At 40.5% G+C, this 21,103-nt stretch overlaps 1 protein-coding gene across 2 annotated transcripts in view; it reads left to right on the plus strand.

The window, feature by feature from the left end:
* The window catches only part of LOC117431662 (ras-GEF domain-containing family member 1C-like), a 72,185-nt gene that overhangs the window by 37,256 nt on the left and 13,826 nt on the right, over positions 1-21,103 (plus strand). Inside the window, exons 6-13 of one of the 2 annotated variants that reach the window (XM_058996049.1) lie at positions 1,855-1,929; positions 9,325-9,420; positions 10,923-11,025; positions 11,565-11,644; positions 13,275-13,370; positions 14,603-14,698; positions 17,899-18,022; positions 20,362-20,438. In XM_058996049.1, coding sequence (XP_058852032.1) covers positions 1,855-1,929; positions 9,325-9,420; positions 10,923-11,025; positions 11,565-11,644; positions 13,275-13,370; positions 14,603-14,698; positions 17,899-18,022; positions 20,362-20,438 — 747 coding nt within the window. Of the gene's footprint in view, positions 1-1,854; positions 1,930-9,324; positions 9,421-10,922; positions 11,026-11,564; positions 11,645-13,274; positions 13,371-14,602; positions 14,699-17,898; positions 18,023-20,361; positions 20,439-21,103 lie in introns of those variants that run through there. The other variant, XM_034926987.2, reaches the window with a different exon arrangement.

Consider the following 21,103-nt stretch of genomic DNA (forward strand, 5'->3'; position numbering starts at 1 on the left):
GCCATATGGTAACCCTACATAAAATGCATCTGCCATGCACATCCATTCATTATATAGGTTTCAAATGTGCAGTTTTGAAACAAACCGGTTCTAGCAAACCCATGTTTTCATTTTAAAACATGGTATGTGGTACTACACTAGGTTAAAGAAATGTCTGTTTGCAAGCCACGATTTTAGACTAGCTTGCACTTCCTAGGTCATTTCACCTGTGAGAGTGACATTGTCCCCACCCCTTTACTGGCTTCGGTCCTGTCAGTAACCAATTGGCTGCTTTCCTATTGACTGACATTCTTTCAGCCAGTAACATGCTTTGACCCAGAAGACACTGCTGAGGTGAAAGACACACCCAGATAGCACAAGAATAAGACATCAACATTGAGAGCTTCCTTTAACCTGAAGTAGTACAAGATATCAGGTTTTAAACTGAAAATACATGTGTGGTATAATATGTGTTTATGTAAAACATGCCACATTGAACAAATGTGATATTCTTACACTGGGACAGTGTTGCAGGGAGACAACTGATATTTCATACCTGTTTCAAGTATGGTGGCTCTTTACAAAACACACATATAATTCATAAAAACCGTACACTGTATAAGCCTGAGGTATTTTTTAGGCCACACTGCCTGTGATTCACAGCCGCTACAGCAAAACCCTAATGCTGAGAATGTATTTTGACTATAGGAGACCTTACAGTATTATCTATTTAGAGAAAGCTGTATATTATTATACAAACTTCCTCTTTCCATTCTGGCTCGATCCTGATTGAATGCCTGTTAGTGTAGAAGCAGATACTTGGCTGCAGGCCACTTCTCTCTAGTGTACTGTGCCTTACCTCTGCCTGGGTTTAAATCTGGCTCAGGCACTGACTTCAAAGTGATTTGAAATCAGACTTGTTCATTCCCATCAGCAGCAGATCAAATCCATTTCATTTGGGACTGCCTTCTGTCTGTCTGTCAGCCCCAGTTAGGATTGATCTTCACATTGCTGGTGGAAGTTACCTAATGAGTGTCCAATGCAATCGAGGCAGGTCTCACGCTACAGAAAATATGTAGACTGAACAGAGGTCTGTGAGTATATTATACTGTCAGAGAAATACTGTAAGTTGTATAACTAATTATAACTAGCCGTTATACAAAAACATTCTACATACAGGTGATTTTTGACTCATGTGTAATGACTGGTTGCAGATTGTTAACGAGATGAGATTGAGTTTTACAGACTAGTTTCATGGTGCAGCTGGCCAGGTTGATACCGAGATGAGGTGAGTTCTACAGACTGGTTTCATGGTGCAGCTGGCCAGTTTGATAATGAGATGCAATTTCGTTTTACAGACTGGTTTCATGGTGCAGCTGGCCAGGTTGATAACAAGATGAGATTGCGTTTTAAAGACTGGTTTCATGGTGCAGATGGAAACCCCCAGTCCCTTCCCAGTGCTGATGTGTGCCAGGGTTTCCCAGGCTGCATGGCAGGGGGTCAGGTTTGAGACATGCTCCCAACAGTTCAGTATCCAACCCTGGTTCTGGTTGTCACACACACACACTGTGCTGAAGAGCTTGGTCAAGGCAGATAAATGGTTAGGGCGAATATGTGGTGGGTGGATATGTGACGAATTACTGTAACTGCAATAAGAATCGCTCAGAATAACTGGAAACATTCTGATGCTATAAGGAGACAGTAACAACATGTTCACATGAAGCTACACCTTTAATAATTTAGCTATTTCATGTTACTCAACACCAATTCTTTCTTCAATGTAAGACAGAGCACCTTTTTCCTGGGGTGTCTTCTGACATGTGAATGTTACACAGCTCATGTTTGTTCATGGTATTGATCTTCTTCCTCCCCCAGGAACAACTCAGTCACATTGGCCCTGAAGAGTTTGTCCAAGCCTTTGTACATGATGACCCCCTGGACAGCACAAGGGTAAGCTAACCGAGGATAACTCAAGATGATTCGAGCAAGAGAATTAATGCAAATAAGGGAGGGGGTGCTGCTCTGTTCTTACTGAATGGTTATTATAAAACAGATTGTTGGAATGCTGCATGCTGATTGGTCCATCAGGGTTCCACGCCGTTACAATATCCAGCACAATGTCACGATTAGGAACGACTTAGGAACAAAGGCAAATCACTGCACCTGTGCTAACCATGTATCACTACCCCACCAAAATCAAAGATAAACACCTGTCAAGATACCTGCTGTCATGGAAGATACTGAAGACATCAAGGTGTCTTTTCATATCTTCCAGTTTACATTAGTTTGTACTACTAACCAGTTTGCTATTTTAAACAAGACACTGTTGTGGTATTTTATTTGTAGTACATACCAGTCATTTTCTGTAACTCCAGTTGTCAGATATTCTGTTTTATTTTCCTCATTTTAGTTGGTATCAGCCATCGTTTTGTGAAACTGACTCTTCATTCATTTTTAAATGTGGCTATTTCTATATTTTCCAACAGTATTTACATTACCACATGCAATGTCTTAACCAACCGACTCTCGCCTTTCTTCACTGCCTCTCTTCTCCTTTACTACCACGCACTCACTCTCTTTACAGATACAAAAAGGTAACACTGACATGCTAGAAAAAAACTCAAAATGAAATTAATACCACAAAACAAATTGGGCTGTTAATGCTTAAATAACTGGCTTCCTGAAAAAAAAAATACAATTTGACTTTAAATTAATTACTTAATAATGAATAATCTTCATCCCAACAAAGCACCTTAAAGTCTTACGCTGTTTGGTACACGGTAGAGCCAATGGGAGTGAATTACCTAGCAACAATGTTACGTAGAATATGCAGGAAGACAGCATCTCACAGATATACAACTAAGCAAGGTTTTATAGTTATTTATTATTATTATTATTATTATTATTATTATTATTATTATTTATTTCTTAGCAGACGCCCTTATCCAGGGCGACTTACAATTGTTACAAGATATCACATTATACATTATTTCACATTATACAGATATCACATTATTTTACATACAATTACCCATTTTTACAGTTGGGTTTTTACTGGAGCAATCTAGGTAAAGTACCTTGCTCAAGGGTACAACAGCAGTGTCCCCCACTGGGGATTGAACCCACAACCCTCCGGTCAAGAGTCCAGAGCCCTAACCACTACTTACTGAAACAAAAACAAAACTAAAAAATGTTTTACTTATTTTTAGTTCATGGGGACTATTTTCTGTTGTGGAAGGTTATACCTCAAAATGGCACTTGAGGGCATGGGTTATGCTGGATATTGTCACTTCTTGGTCTTGTGCCTAACAACACCCCAAGAAGTGACACTACCCAGCACAACCCATGCCCTCTAGTGCCTTATTGCTTAAATATTTCTTTCCTGCTTTGGGATCTAGTTTAATTTTCATTTAAATCTAGTGTATTTATTTCCCCTGGAGTAATTTATAAATTAAAATTGCATTCTAAACCAGCGCACGTGCATACAGGATCTCTCATAATAGCTTATTGAAAATAAACACATTTCTATAAAGTCAATGGTTTATCGGATTATACTCCAATGCAATTTGAACGGTCTTAGGAGGCTGCCAGTCTATGATGAAAGTTGGCAGATGATTAGAGAAAATTCTTAATACTTGAGTAAACATTGCAGCATTTCAACCACTCATTAAGTCTGGAAAGGTTAGGAAATGTATTATTCATCACACTGTAGGTTATTTATTACTGAATAAGGGAAAAGGGCTAGCCAGAGAATTGCCAGCAAGACCAAATCAGCATTTACATTGAGAGGCATGTTGCAGAATTATAAAACCAAATTCTACAGCTTACAGAGTTAGACTCGATAAAGTCTGGTTTAAAAAGGTAACGTGCTGATTGTCACTGGTCACAGCAGACACATGGGGTCCTCAGGACCAGGGCTGAAAACCACTGATGTAGATCAGGGGTGGGCAATTCCGGTCATGGAGGGCTGGTGTCCCTCCTGGTGTTTGTTCCAACTGACCAATTAAGCTTCCAATAAGCACTTAATTGGTCCATTTAAGTAATTTAGGATACAGTTGAAACAAAAACCAGGACCGGAATTGCGGCCCCCCCCCCCCCCCCATCTAGATCCTTTGAATAATGTGATATTACAGCTACAGTACTTGAACATGCAATGTGAGTGCAGAACACACACATTGTCAGGTGGTATAATGAAACAAAATCATTGATTTAATGATGCCGTCACGGATGTCTGGTTGCTTAAGTGCATTTGCAGATCTTCCGTTTAATCCCTGTAAATGTTGGTGCCATATTTTGCAGGCTTTAATGAATAATCAAGCTTTGAATAAAGTGCTGGACTGCGGTGCAGGGGTGGAAATAAGACTCCCATTGCGTAGCAGCTTCATCTATTCCAGATTTTATTGTGAGCTTCATAAGCCCTGTATATAGGTGCTAGGGAGTGTCTTATTAGGATGGAGTAGATCAAAATGCAATGGGAGGGTTACTTCCATCACAGCGCTGGGAATGGTAATTGATTTCAGTTAGCTTTCTATTGATCGATTAATCATCAATTTCATTGATTACTGTCACAAGGCTGGCTGGTAGTGACACGTCAGACCCGGAAGAAACACACAGACAGACGGTGGTGATGAGTGAAACTGAGACGCAATGGTAGCGTTCAGAAGGTTTATTGCAAAATAAAAAGGTTTTAAACACAAAACAGGACACGGCACTTACGCCAAAATAAATATATAAACAAAACGAACAGACACTGACACACAGGGACGAACACTAAACAAACACGTACCACGTAGCAATTGTTCACTATTAATTTATCTCCTCACTCTCTCCCGTTCCTTCGCCCTGAACACCCAACCCCGAGTGAATGAAACGTGCATCTATTTATAATGTTGTGCTGGGATTCAATTACTAATTAATTATTCACTTGAATCCCAGCACGTGAATTAATTATGTGCAACCTCGTGCGCGCATATCACTTACTTTAAATGCACGTGCAGTGATGTGCAATCCCGTGCCTAAATACAATTATACATTTTTAAATACACGTGAAACACAGACCCGTTTATATCCTGTGTACCAATGACTATACACCAACATTAACACACGCACCATACAACACATAACACACAAATGCACACAGGGGCGGGGCACATTGCCACATATACCCCCCCTTGTGCGCAGCACACATGGCCTCAATGGCCACCTCCCCCCTTAAAAACCCAGCAGTCCAGGACAAAGTCTCGGGCTGGGAAGGGAGGCTTCAGTGGGCCCATGGCTGGCAATGCTGTCAGCACCCCTGCCAGTAGTGGCACGGCTGACAGCATGCTGGTCCACTCCTGCAGCGAAATTGCTGCGGGGGATGCTGGTCTCCTGACCTCTCCCCCTGTCTTTGTAGCCGGTAGCTCCCCTTTCTGGGGCTCCGGCCACCGTACTCCCTGTGATGGAGGTGCAGGAAGCAGAGACAGCTCCTGCTGTTCTGTTCCTGGCAGTGGCGGAGGCAGAGGCAGCTCCTGCTCCTCTGCTCCTGGCGGAGGTAGAGGCAGCTCCTGCTCCTCTGCTCCGGGCAGTGGCGGAGGCAGAGGCAGCTCCTGCTGCTCTGCTCCAGCAGGTATTCACCCTCTGCTGGTGGAGGTGGGAGGGGCAAGCAGTCCTCCCACAACAATGAAGGTGGAACCAGCAGGGATTCACCCTCTGCTGGTGGAGGTGGCGGAGGCAGAGGCAGCTCCTGCTGCTCTGCTCCTTGCGGTGGAGGCAGAGGCAGCTCCTGCTGCTCTGCTCCTAGTGGCGGAAGCGGTGGAGGTGGGAGCAGCGTGTAGTCTCCTGGCGATGGAGGTGCGAGCAGCGTGTAGTCTCCTACTGTTGCAGGGGACTGGTGCAGCTCTTCCTCTCTTGCAGGGGACTGGTGTGGCTCTCCCGCTCTTGCAGGGGACTGTGGTGGAGGCAGTGGCGATGGGGTTGATGCTGGCCACTCAGAGGGAGGCTGTGACGGTGCTGGCTCCCTCTGCTGTGGCGGCTGGGCTGGTGTGCGCCGTGCTCCCTTCAGCAACATAAATAGAGGCTGCTGGGGGACACCAGCATCCTGCCCTTCTCCCCCCCAGAAAAATTCAGGGGGTTGAGCCTGTAACTCCTCCACCTCTGGCTTTTGGGACGGCAGCGATGGCTCCTCCCCCTTTAGCTCTCGGGATGTCAGCAGCAGGTGAACCAACAGGCATGCTTCCTCTGCTGGTGGACACTGGGACAGCAGGCCTTGTTCCTCTGCTGGTGTAGATGGGGACAGCAGGCATTGTTCTTCTGCTGGTGGAGGTGGAACCAGTAGGCATTCTCCCTCTGCTGGCAGCTTGGGTCCTATGGCTGTGGAAGCCCCGACTTCCCTCTCTTTGGGCTGTGGACGCACCGACTCCTCCCTTTTGGGCTGTGGACGCACCGACTCCTCCCTTTTGGGCTGTGGACGCACCGACTCCTGCCTTTTGGGCTGTGGACGCACCGACTCCCCCCTCTTGGGCTGTGGACGTTCGGGCTCCCCCCACTCAGGCATAGGATGTTCGGGCTCCTCCCACTCAGGCGTAGGACGTTCGGGCTCCTCCCACTCAGACGTAGGACGTTCAGGCTCCTCCCGCTTGGGCTGTGGACGCTCGGGCTCCTCCCGCTTGGGCTGTGGACACTCAGGCTCCCCCCGCTTGGGCGGTGGACTCTCTGGCTCCTCCCGCTTGGGCTGTGGACGCTCAGGCTCCTCCCACTTGGGCTGTGGAGGCAAAACCAGCAGGCATTCTTCCTCTGCTGGTGGAGACGGGGACAGCAGGCATTCTTCCTCTGCTGGTGGTGATGGGGACAGCAGGTACTCCACTGCTGGTGGACCTGCTACCTGGGCTGCTGTTGTGGTTATAGCTGCCTCCAGGTAGCTGAGGACCAACTCCAAACCTTCCTCTAAGGTGTTTGGGGTGTGTTCCCTCTCATAGGCCTCCCATCGCTCCCTGTCCTTCAACCACAGGATCCGGATGGCTACTGGCATAGACTGGGCCTCCAGCCCAGCATTTTCCAGGATCTAGTCCCGTAGTTTCCTGGCGTCTTCTGCCATTGTCATTTTTTTTTTCTCCAACAAACTGCGTTTTTCTTTCCGGCCTGTGTCTGGGGGGCGCTGTTATCCCACTCTAACACCATATGTCACAAGGCTGGCTGGTAGTGACACGTCAGACCCGGAAGAAACACACAGACAGACGGTGGTGATGAGTGAAACTGAGACGCAATGGTAGCGTTCAGAAGGTTTATTGCAAAATAAAAATGTTTTAAACACAAAACAGGACACGGCACTTACGCCAAAATAAATATATAAACAAAACGAACAGACACTGACACACAGGGACGAACACTAAACAAACACGTACCACGTAGCAATTGTTCACTATTAATTTATCTCCTCACTCTCTCCCGTTCCTTCACCCTGAACACCCAACCCAGAGTGAATGAAACGTGCATCTATTTATACTGTTATGCTGGGATTCAATTACTAATTAATTATTCACTTGAATCCCAGCACGTGAATTAATTATGTGCAACCTCGTGCGCGCATATTACTTACTTTAAATGCACGTGCAGTGATGTGCAATCCCGTGCCTAAATACAATTATACATTTTTAAATACACGTGAAACACAGACCTGTTTATATCCCGTGTACCAATGACTATACACCAACATTAACACACGCACCATACAACACATAACACACAAATGCACACAGGGGCGGGGCACATTGCCACAATTACTCACACCTGTTTGCTAGTAATATGAAATTGTATTAAAAGACAATTACACATAATGCAAAGTATTAACATAATGCTAGTTACTGCACATTTTTCATAATGCCAGCTAATGTTTAATACACATATATTTACTTACATGTAGTACTGTTGTGAAGGGAAAGCACCAAGGAGCAAATACCAGTATTGCAAGTTACAGTCTTTTTTTCTTAATTCTGTGATATTGTGAAAGATTGTGTATATCTTCCAGTTGACCTTTTCCCAAGGTCTTTAGAAGTACCAAAGATATTGTATATTACCAAGTTACTCCACTCTGCTGAGTCTCTATGGGGACTGCCGTCACACTGCACGCTAAGGGTTATGGGATATAAAGAGAGCATGGGAGAAGTTTTTCTATTGAGAGTCAATGGTGCGGTGTAGGATTGATCTGATTTTTATCAATCTTTAAAATATATATGTTTTACTCTTGTCCAGGGTGTCCTAAGGAGAAATATAACCTGTGTTAATGATACGAAAAAATGCACTTTTCTGTGAATATAAAAAACAATACATTAATAAAACAAAAACCGATATTAATTGATTACCGTTTTGCAATATTTATTTAATTAAACTGTATTGAAGAAGTTTTTTATATAAATCAATAAGAGAATTGTGAATCCCGGAATCAATCAAGCTAATTATTTACTGTATTCCACATAATATTTAATTACATTAATATTAAAAATAGCAACTGTGGTAGCCCAAGTACAAGTGTTTCATTCAATTTCATTGTTTCTCTCCTTTCTTAAATATGTCATTGTATTGTTATATGGTATGAATTATACTTATTGTAATATGGTATGAATTATACTTATTGTAATATGGTATGAATTATACTTTTGTTTTCTAGTTCATTTTCAGACATTCGAACATTACTTAACACTGTATTTTATATTCTTGACTTGTGAACTGAAAACAAAATAGCAAACAGTTTGGTCTGGGTACATGTTTTTTTGTGTGTATTTTCTGTAATTGTGGAATATGATCACGTGTTTTGACAAATACTTTGCATGTACATAATTTTACAACCAAAAGTAGAAAAACTGTTGCCTCAAATTGAAGTGATTCCATCTTTATTATTATTTGTTTATTTAGCAGATGCCTTTATCCAAGGCGACTTACAGAGACTAGGGTGTGTGAACTATGCATCAGCTGCAGAGTCACTTACAATTACATCTCACCTGAAAGATGGAGCACAAGGAGATTAAGTGACTTGCTCAGGGTCACACAATGAGTTAGTGGCTAAGGTGGGATTTGAACTGGGGACCTCCTGGTTACAAGCCCTTTTCTTTAACCACTGGACCACACAGCCTCCTGTTGTGTGTGAGGTGGTGGGGTTTGGAAAAGAGTAAAAAGTGTGGATAAACTGCAATATAAAAGGGAATGTTTAAAAAGAAACCCCTCTTTAGAAACAGGCTTTGATGAATAACTGTTTCTAACCTGACAGTTCTGTGTGCTTGGGCAGGTACAGCAACTAATACAATGTACTGGTTGCAATGAGGTCCTGTGTGTTTTTGGTATATTCACCTTTTCAATAATCTCATTTGACAGCCATGCTTTAGTGAGCAGAAGAAGACCACCAACCTTGAGGCCTATGTAAAGTGGTTCAACAGACTGTGCTATCTTGTAGCCACTGAAATCTGCATGGTAAGTACATGTATGTTAACAAGCACTGCTGTGTTGTGTGTTTTATTTATTGTCTATTGAATATTCTGATGTGCAAGCCTTCACATGGTAACTTTTTCTTTGTTGCTCAAGTCAGTGTGGAATTTTCTTTTAAAGTGAATATCTTTCCCTTGAGGGATCATGCTGTATGCAGTGTGAGAGAGCGCCTCTAGTGGTAGAGTTTGGTAGTGTGGCTGTACCCTCTCACCTGTAATGTCAGTATTGTGTGATGTTGACAGGAACAGATTTACTTTTCAACGCCACTTGGCATCCATTTATTACACTTTTCAACAAATCCAAAGCAGACCGAACCAGTTTGCATTGTCGGGGTTCAGATTAACGAGAGTATTGCATGTAAAGCAGTTCTTTAAATTCATTGGTTAGTATTTATAACTGTGAATGTCACTGGCTTGCACTATGAAGAACCATTGAATCCAAGCTACATTCCGTGTGTTTTAAGGATGATCGTGACAGAACAGAGTTGCACATACTTCCCAACCCACAATCCACACAGTGACTGTTATACTAAATACAGGGCATGTTTACCCAGCTTGTGCATCTGTACCCAGCTCAGATCCAGACAGACTCAACCCACTCTCCTGTCTGCAATGCTGGCTCCCAGGCCTGTGCATATTGCAGGGAACTCTCTGTGGTTTTGACTTGAGTCATATAAAGTCAGTCTTATTTGCTCCGTAGATGGAGCCTGGTTCTTTAAGCACAACAGACAGTCTCTGAAGCTAGAGATCACTGTCCCTTGTATTGTGTGAGGAATGCTGATGCTGATGCTGAGACATTCCTTCTTGTTTCTCTCTGGCTGACTCCCCCCCACCCCCCCCTTACAGACAGCCCATTCATCCTGCAGAAACACTTCACTAAGCCATGGTGCTTAATCTATTCTATATAACAAGATGCACAGACGAACCAAACAAACGCACCCATCCACCCACCCCCTTGGTGTCTAACCTAAACCAAGAGATTAAAGAATGTTTCAAATTAAAGACAAGTATAATAGGGCTGTGTGCTTTTATAGCTGTCATTATGGCCCACAGGATATTGTTCTTTGTGCTTTGATACTGGTGAGAGCATTGAGATGAGTCTGTGACTTTATATGCACAAGACAATTAAGAGAGTCAGTATTTGGATGTCTTTTTCCAGTTTAACAAAAACAAACGTTTTCAGATCAGGAAGAAAGTAGAAAGAAACATTTCTAGCAGTCCTTTAAATCGTTTATTAGTCACAGAGTTTGTAGAATTATTACAACAAAAACAGTACAAATATCTCTGCGTAGGTTTCAAAATCATCAAATAAAACCAGTTTCAAGGTGATTGTTAGGATAAAACAAACAACTTCTTTCCTACACAAGGCAATGGGGTTGGGTCCCGAGGGCTCCCCACTACCATTGAAGAAAGCACTGAATTAAATCCATATGCTCAGTGATTGCTCATTTAGATGGCTTGTATTTAACACTCACACAATCTTCACAGCCCGCAAAGAAGAAGCAGCGAGCCCAGGTGATCGAGTTCTTCATCGATGTGGCTCGGGAGTGCTTCAATATCGGCAATTTCAACTCCCTCATGGCTATCATATGTAAGTGTCCACACACTCATTATGGACCAGGTTCACTGCACATTAGTCACAGGGCAAAGTTTGGTAATGTTACTGCTACAGAACATTAAACAGCTCAAGAGCAATTGCAATGGTATAAATCAGGTTGAAAAATAATTTGAGTAATTCACTTTCTGTTCTGATTAGTTTTATGATTGTATCCCTGGAAGCTGAATTAGGAGATTCTCCCAAAGATTACCAGTTTTCATTGTAAAAAAACTAGTGCTAACTGTCCTAAGAAAGGCCTGGTGGATCTGTCTCATGTTGCCTAGACTGAGTACTTTTAGTCTAAACCTAAATGCGATCCATAACTATTTAACACTCAATACTGCTGAATGTAGAAATACTAAAAGGAGTGTATTTAATGACAAACATTACACTGTCTTCAAAATGAAGACAGTGAAAAAGACTTCTAGTTGAAACATTTGTCATTGAATTGAAGTTTCTTTTAGTATTTCTAAATTAAGACAACATACTGTGGAATCTAGAGTGAAACCCCCTTTTGCACTTCTCTCCTTCAGCTGGTATGAATATGAGCCCAGTATCTCGACTGAAAAAAACCTGGACAAAGGTGAAAACTGCTAAATTCTTCATTCTGGAGGTAAAATAACATCCTCTTCCTGATGCTATAGCTGCTTACAGGATATGTAAATTGTGTGACTGTAGAAATGATACATTCTGAATGTCTGCAAAATAATTTCAGAAATCCTACCTGTTCAGCATTGAGGAATTATTCAGCATTGTGGTACTATGTGGCATATATGAACTTCAACACCGCCCCCTAAGGACATTTTTTTAATTGCATCATTGAATTCCCCATGAAATGTTCTGTTCCAGTACCAAAATTCAGCACTATATAGTGGCAACATGTGTAGATTTAACTTTGTGCCAGCCCTTTATGTAACTGTTAGGGTAACAATTGTTTTTTACAAATGCCTAGAGTTTTATATATGGAATAATAGAAGCCATGCTGATTCATGTAAATCTACTGTTTTCTGTAAGGATTGTTCTAAGAGTAAATAGTACAGTGTAACAGAACACCCTGCTGTGTTTATACCAGAAATGCGTTACATTACCTTTGCTGTGTCCCATGTTGTCATTATCTCAGCGTTATATTTTGAATCATTATTGCAGACTTTTGATATTTGTAATCACAAGTCATGGGTCATAAATCAACCGAGGCGATACATTTCTCAACATTTACTCGGGATTGTTCGCCAGCAGGAAAATCATTTCTCTTTATAAGAACTGCAGTGTATCCAGCTCATGCTCCCTCCTGCAACTAAGCTGTTTTTCTGTTCCTCCAATACAACATTTCAATATGCAATACAGCACTCATTTCAATATGCAATACAGCACTCATTTCAATATGCAATACAACACTCATTTCAATATGCAGTGCAGCACTCATTTCAATATGCAATACACCACTCATTTCAATATGCAGTGCAGCACTCATTTCAATATGCAATACACCACTCATTTCAATACGCAGTGCAGCACTCATTTCAATATGCAATACACCACTCATTTCAATATGCAACACACCACTCATTTCAATATGCAATACACCGCTCATTTCAATGCGTAGTGCAGCACTCATTTCAATATGCAATACACCACTCATTTCAATATGCAATACACCGCTCATTTCAATATGCAGTGCAGCACTCATTTCAATATGCAGTGCAGCACTCATTTCAATATGCAATACAGCACTCATTTCAATATGCAACACACCACTCATTTCAATATGCAATACACCGCTCATTTCAATGCGCAGTGCAGCACTCATTTCAATATGCAATACACCACTCATTTCAATATGCAATACACCACTCATTTCAATATGCAATACACCGCTCATTTCAATATGCAGTGCAGCACTCATTTCAATATGCAATACAGCACTCATTTCAATCAGAACACCAGCAGTGTTGCAGGAGGGAGCATGAGCTGGATACACTGCAATGTTTGATAGAAATAATCTCCTCCTGGTGAACGTTCTTGAGTAAAACCTGAACAAAGTAATTCCCTAGTTGATTTACCTATGATGTTTGATTTCAAATATTAAAACAATCAGGATTGCGTTGAAACATATATTGTAATATATGGACATCACAGGATGTGCAAGGGTAACGCAATGTGCTTCTTGTAAACACTGCAGGGGGTTCTGTAACACTGCCTGGGCTGCAGTCGGGAAGATTCAATGTTGTTTTCCCATCATTTAGCATCAAATGGATCCAACAGGCAACTTCTACAACTACAGGACAGCCCTCCGAGGTGCAGCTCACCGATCCCTGACCGCACACAGCAACAGGGAGAAGGTAAAGAAATAAGGATCGGACACACTCCTGTGCACACTAGCTGAATTCAGTGTCTGGGGGTCTGCCCTTCTTTAAAGGCATGCTAACCAAGGCTTTACAAACTCTTTTGGCATTATTGACAGAAGCATTGGTCCATTTCATTGTGATGATAATCTTTTGGTTCTTTTATTTATTTATTTTCATTCTGGATATTTAAATATGTTAAATACAGCACTATAGATTCCAATCAAACATTGCTGCGTCTTGGTCCTGTAGGTCACAGTCTGATTGCACACAGTAAACTATAGACTGCTGAGGATCTTTCAGCCAATCAGATCTCAAAGTCTGCCTGCTGTATTCCAGGTCACATGACAGAGGAACACAATTTATGACATCACCAGTACCATTTGAGTTTTTACCGCATTGTGGGCTCTTTTCATTATTGCTGTTTTTTTTTACATTACGCTAGCATTCATTTTTTTATTAGGAGATAACGATCTAAAATGATTCATTATTGGGTTTTTTTGTTTGCAGCTTTGTGCTAACGTGGAACTTGAGTTACCTCACTTTTTCCCAAAACAACTAACGTGTTCTTAATTTAAATATGTGCCACGCCCTACTGTTATTGTTTCAGATTGATTCATTACTTAAGTTGCTCTAATCTACAACTATTTTATAAACGAAAGATATCATATTTGCAAACCACCACTTAGTTAACGCTATGCCTATCATTTTCTGTACATGCATTTCATATTTTTGATATTTTGCTTTGTTGAAAAAGGGCAGTGACATTGCTGCTGTAATGAAAGACAAGGAACAAGAACTAAGGCAGACAGAATCTTTAAACAAAGAATATATTTTATGACAATACCACAGGAAGAGGTAAAACAGAGGGTCAGATTGATTTAAAAACAAAAAAACATCTCCTTGGTGTTTCATATTTGTAAGTAGAGGAAGAAAAGATAACTGCAAATGTTCAACATTTAAAAATGCAAAAAAAACAACATATTTGTGTCCTGTTTTTGTTATCTATTTAATAAAAAATGTTCATGTTCGCAGAAATGAAAGCATTGCTGTTTATTAAAATGCCTGGATTGCAGCACAAGCAATGTGGTGGTCTGTATAGAGATGGCCCGCTGCCAGTGAGCACACTGCAGTATATCCTTCCACTAATGATCTGGGTTTAAACTTCTAGCATTGGAAGCAAGAGTGCCATTGGAAATCATTTTGTTTTCTGTTCTCATCTTTTTCAGATTGTGATTCCATTCTTCAGCCTGTTAATTAAAGATATCTACTTTTTGAATGAAGGTTGTGCAAATCGCTTGCCGAATGGACATGTCAATTTTGAGGTGAGAACTTTAGCAATTTGCTACAGCATACTAGAACAGTGTTTTATCCCAGCAATGGCACACTGAGACAATTCTTATAAATATCCTCACCTTTCTTATTAAATATCCCTCTGGCTACATCTACACTCTTGCTGAAACATAAAGAATTGAATGTCTCTGAAACCATTACAATACAAGTGTATTACCCTGAAGAAACCCAAGCAGAACTATTATTTATCACAAAATCTGCACATACTGTATATAAGAGCATAAGAAAATCTACGAGTGAGAGGAGGCCATTCAGCCCATCAGCTCTCGTCCGGTTCCTAGTAGCTGATTGATCTTAGAACGTTGTCAAGTTGGGTCTCAAGGATCCAAGTGATTCTGCCTCAGCAACATGACTAGGTAACCCATTCCATACCCTTGCCACTCTCTGTGTGAAGAAGTGTCTTTTTCCTTCTGTCCTAAGTCTGTCCACTTCCTTTCCAACTGTGCCCTCTGGTCTTGCATGTAGGTCATGGGTATCTTCTTTCTCACGATACTAGAGCTTTTCATTGTCTTTTTGGTTGTAAACCTGGAGTTGTTTTGTCATGTGAATGGCCCTGTACAAGTCAAAGTTGTATTGTATGCTATGGTAGTATCTTCCTACTGTGCTTATTTGGCCTACACAGTGATGGTTTCAATGGGGGAGGAATGGTGTGTCCTGGCAATGTGCAGTACATATAAGATTGCTGGTCCCTGTTTTGAAAAAGTCTATTGGGGATTACCATTAAAATACCAGTGTCTTACCCTGAAGAAACCCTAACGGCAGCATAAAGGATTTGCTTTAAATGTTTCACTGTGGTCCTGATACAGTAACACACTGGTACTGTAATGGATTACCCATGTGTATTTCTTCACCGGTATATTTAAAGGCAAAATTGTGGTAGCATTCTACCATTTGTGCTACCACTGCATTGAAGAATCCTGTGGTGTGTGGTCGGACCCTTTTATACAGCGGTTAAGATGCTGCCTTATGGGCCCTCAGGCAGCTAGAGAGCTTCCCCATTACAAAGAGCTGTAAACGTGTACATGAACTTCAGTCACCTAAACAGTTTACACATAGACTTCTTATCCCCTGTTAGCGATGAATCCCCTGTTAGCGATGAATCCCCTGTGAAGGGGATATAGTGGGTGCCCTCTTATGCATTTATCTGGAGAACCACTTATCCATTGTCCTGAAACTTGGTATTAATATTAATAAAAATACGTTGTTGAGAGTATCAGATTCTGGGGATCTATGGAGGTGTATGTCTTTCCGTACGGACATCCATCTGTCTTTATGTCACACTTACATTCTTACACAGGAGAGCAGCTTATCAAACTGTGATTGGAATATGTAATTATAATGGCCTATTGTGATCATGCTGTTGATATGTGTCATGCTCATTACACTGATGCCTCTACCTCTGATTTTGAATTTACAGCCGTGATGGGAATATGTATGTTACTGATTGGGCCATATTCAATCTAGGGACCATCTCACACCATGAACCAATTCATAAATTGAGTAACTAAACTTTACATTTCAAACCACTCTCCTCTTTATGTGAGCAATACAGAGCGCACTTAAATAAACAGTTTAGGTAACAACAAGTAGAAGCTGATATCCCTGTGATAAGCTGAAATTATTAGCAAATTACTATTTGTAAGTAAACTAAACTGAAAAGTGTTTAAACTTAACCCCCCTAGTATCTGGTCTGCACCCAGCTTCAAAATCATTGGCCACAAAGGTATAGTAAACAGAGAAAAAAACAGTTTAGTATAATCCTGAGAAACTTTTATTCAGAAACATTTTGAAATGCAAGCTCTAGGCTAGTAATGCAAATTGGCTGAACTCAGCAGTCTCTGCTTAGAGAATACTAAAGGGCAATTGCATGAATGCTTATCCAGCTCCTGCCACACTTTGAACATGTCTAGAGAGAGGAGCCTCTATGTGTCTATAGTTTAATAAGGCTGATAAAACACACTGGCAAATGTAAAGCTGCTGTTTATCATCAAAACCTAAAAACCATCTGCTGCTGCACTTGCCAGACTCAATGTAGGTTTTATGAAAATGACTGTTTGTTTACGGTCTGGTTGATTTGTGCAGTTATCTCATGATCATTGCACCTGTAAATGTATGTATAATACATGTATACATGTATGTATGTATATGTCTATCTTCAAGAACTAAAAGGCAAAGAAATAACATGAATGAATTTGGAACAACTTAAATCTGTCTTGCCAATGCAAACAAAGTTTAGGAAATGCCAGTCTATTTGAAGTACTGCAGTGTGCTTAATGATAGTCTTAGATTGCAGCTTTGCTGTTGTTTAATCATTGTGCTTTAGTTTATGAGTTATAAAAAGGTTCAAACGTTGTCAGTGGGGTGCAGGGCTGCCATGGGCAGCCAGGACGGCACTGATTTGTTGTTTGCAGCCTGTCTATACTGTCAGGGAAGATGCCGTTGAAATTTACATCTTCAGGAAAGTCTGTGACCGAAACTGACTTGCAACAGAGCGATACATTTTCTATGTTATAGACTGTTTGTCAGTGGTGCCTTGTTAATCAGTGAGGCCATAACACAAAAGTGTGAGCTAGATGCTGCAGGTGTTTCTAATTTGCTTGTCCAACTCCTGTACCGAAGTACTGTCATTACAGGAAACAGCATTTCTATTGCCACACACTGATTAGAATGTGCCATGTTGATTCAGTCGGGAATGAAGTTTGGCCCATCACATACTGAAGATGAAGCCACGTTATAGTTCATGAATTAATGATGTAGCAATTTCACAATTAAAACAGCAGTATATTGTAAACTGGTATATTTGTAATATACTGGCAATGAGGACGCAGTAAGTACAGTATATGTTTCATCTAATCACATATGTAAGGTAACATATTTAAAAATTAACACATATTTAAATGAAAGAAAAGCTTTCAATCAAATTGTCTTACCCTTTTTATGATGTTTAACAAAGACCTTTCGAAAAAAAAAAAACACTATTTCAGGATCACAGGATGATTGCAAACATCACACGAAGGTAAGGGCACAGTAGCTCAACAACAATGTAAAAAAAATGTCATTTGAAATAACTTACTTGTTTTTTGATTGTCATGGACCCCTGAAACTCCAGTGTGCTGAGAAGAGATGCATATCTTTCTTTTCTCTGTGCTCTGACGCTTGACTCTGTTTCTAGAAATTCCTGGAGCTGGCCAAGCAGGTGGGAGAGTTCATGACCTGGAAGCAGGTGGAGTGCCCCTTCGAGCAGGACCGCAGCATCCTCCATTACCTGCACACTGCACCCATCTTCACAGAGGACGGTGAGTTTTAAACAGGACTGACACATCCTCTATTACCTGCACACTGCCCCCATCTTCACAGAGGACAGTGAGCCTGCCACAGCACAACAGCAACTTGGACATGTGTTATTTCAGTTTGTATTTACATTATTGACCCAGGGTTTTGAAAAAACACTTAGGATCTTGACCTGGAATTACAGCAGCAGAAAATTTCAGTTGTAAGACCTAAACATACCTTACTAATAATTCAATGTAATAGCATACATATGTCACAAGTTTTCCATATATCTAGAGAACCACTTATCTGATTGTGATTAAGCTTGGTTAGTTCATTCTTGTAATAATGTAACCCCATTCACAGCTTTAACTCAGGATGTATTTATGATTGGTGTTCATATATATAAAGATTGACTTTCATGTTTCAGCTGTTGCTGACATTTTAAACTACATTGGTGAATAAACTGTATTTATTTAATCAAAAAAGACTTAAACATACAGAAGTACATCATGTGTTTTGGCTCTCAGAACTCTCTAAACAGCAATATGTTGGTCTCAAGTCTCAGTGTTTTTTTAATGTTAACTGTCGGCAGGGGAAAATGTAGTCCGGAGTCCTAACCAAGGGGGACTCAGGACTTCATTATCCAGGAGACATTGTGCTGGGTAATCGGGTCATCAATGAGAAACACCTGTGGCTGGTTAAGCCATAGGTTAAAAAAAGGAGAACTCCTGTGGTCTGTGATAAGGCTAAGGCCTGAGAGGAGGCCTGTCCTGAATGTGGCAAAAATAAACTCCACTTTGTCACAGTAGATACTATACATGTATATCACACTTACATATATATATATAAACCTGTTATTCGAGTGTGGTGAAACTTTACTAGAGCATTCTTGAAGTTATCAGAATTTGGGATATACTGTTGGACCCATTCACAAAACTTTTTTGCCGCTATTGTCAGCATATTTTAACAAAAAGTTAATAAATACCAAACTTAGTTACATTCATCAAAACAGACAAACAGGGCCCATTGTGAGACACTCTGGAAGCGTTTTGCGTTTTCAACTATCAAACCTCAGTCAGGATTTCAAAGTTAGCATAGAGTTCAGGATCAGAGGACACCATTTTGGAATGGAATGGAGTGGAGTCAGATTCTGGGCAGAAGGAAGTACTTCCTCATGAGCGTGGTGGAATGGGTTTCCAAGCCATGTTGTTGACAATGATTCATTCTGTTTCAGGTGGATCCAACATCCTCTTGTTCATAAGTCTTCTGTTATTATGTCCTTAAACACAGTATATTGCTTTCAGAAATAGACTGCCTGTGGGATAAATGGGGCCCAAACTAATTATAAGGCTATTGTTGCTTAAAGTAATTGTAGGTAACAAAAATAACAAAACAGCACCATATGTCATGTCTTAAAATGAAAATATTTTATTGCGATATCACATTTATTTCAAAACTGCACACAGAGTAAGTGTACAAATTTTAGAAATGATTTTGTTAGCTACCACATTAATGGCAAACTCTTGTGTAATTCCTAAAGGTGGCCCATTTAGAAATGATATATACGTAAGGGATAAACAAAGATTAAGTATTGAATCAGTAAAAAATAATCCACTGAGTGCCATTCGGCAAAGTAAAGTTATGGATCGTTTTGCCAAATCTAAAGCAGGTGAAGACCTAAATATCATTGCGAGCTATTGGCTTTCAAGAAGTACTCAGGCAAAATGTAAGTGGGCTATAAGTTTGTTGAACAATGGTTAAATGAAAGAAATGCAAAAGCTGAGCCTGTGTAATTGGTGGAGATTTACAAAGTGATGATGAAATTGATATTGTTCCTGAACCTGTCCAACAGAAATGTGAAATTCAAATTAGAAGGGGGATGTTTATGTGGAAGTGAATTTGTAATTATCAATTTTTTTTTTTTTTTTGCATTACGTTAATGTACAATTGTATTACTTTTCTTTAACAATATGAAATGCAAAAATGAAATCGCACACCCTTTTCTAAGTGTTAGGGTTAAAAATGTGTAATACTACAATCTACTAATTGTTGAAATGTTTTTTGCGTTTCTATTGAATTGTTCTGATTGTGGTTTTGTTGATGTATCAACAGTTTTCTGTGCATTTGTAGCACAGACTGTGGATTCATTAATCAACAATATATCTGCCCCACGCCCACTTTTAGATAGAAGATGTGTAGAATTAATCAATTAAAAGGGTGACGTCACAGAAATGTTGTCATGTAGTATCTATCCATATTTATGTGGATCATATTAAATACATATGAGACACATATATTATTTTGGTATATTTAGTTCTGATTGCTAGTTGACTCTAATAATGTTAATTTTCCTTTCTATTAGGTCTTTACTTGGCATCCTATGAAAGTGAAAGCCCAGAAAACCAGGTTGAAAAGGACAGGTGGAAATCACTTAGGTAAGACAAACTGAAACCAGTTTTAGATTTTGAATATTCACACTGCAGCCCTGTCCCCAGTGGGAACATTTCCTCCTCCCCTTTCCTGCTCAGTAAAGTGTGGTGGCAGATAGAGGCAAGGCTTTCAGCATTGCACAGGTGGAGGCCCTACACTTTGCATTTGACTTTGCTTCAAAATTATTATTTTTTTGTATTGTAAGCCAATGCTTCTGACATGGAAAGTATTTTGAACTGTCTTACTTAGAGATACTTTTAAAAGAACAGTGCTTGCTTTTCTTTTTCTGTTTAACATTTACCTTTTAATAAGCTGCATGTGGGAATTCTAGGTGCAGCACTGTGCAGAGATGCCATTGGTACTGGTTGTGGCAAGAGCACCATTTTATAAACATTTTATGCTGAAACACCTGCCCAATTATGTGGGGTTGCAATGACTAAAACAGTAACTTGGCAAAGATTGAACAGCAAGGTTTTCTTGGTTTCTTAGAGCTTCTTAATTGTTAGGCCTTGCTACACTCTGCAGTTAGGCCTTCAGTTTGCCCCACACACTTTTCAACAAAGTTCAGCACCTGTGCATGGAAGCCTATTCTTCACCTACCACTACTATACATTCCTGTGCAGCAGGATGAATGTGCTGCACACCAGTCACTGGAAATACAGTTTGGGAAACTA

Source organism: Acipenser ruthenus, chromosome 22, assembly GCF_902713425.1.
Source record: "Acipenser ruthenus chromosome 22, fAciRut3.2 maternal haplotype, whole genome shotgun sequence".
Classification (NCBI taxonomy): Eukaryota; Metazoa; Chordata; class Actinopteri; order Acipenseriformes; family Acipenseridae; genus Acipenser; species Acipenser ruthenus.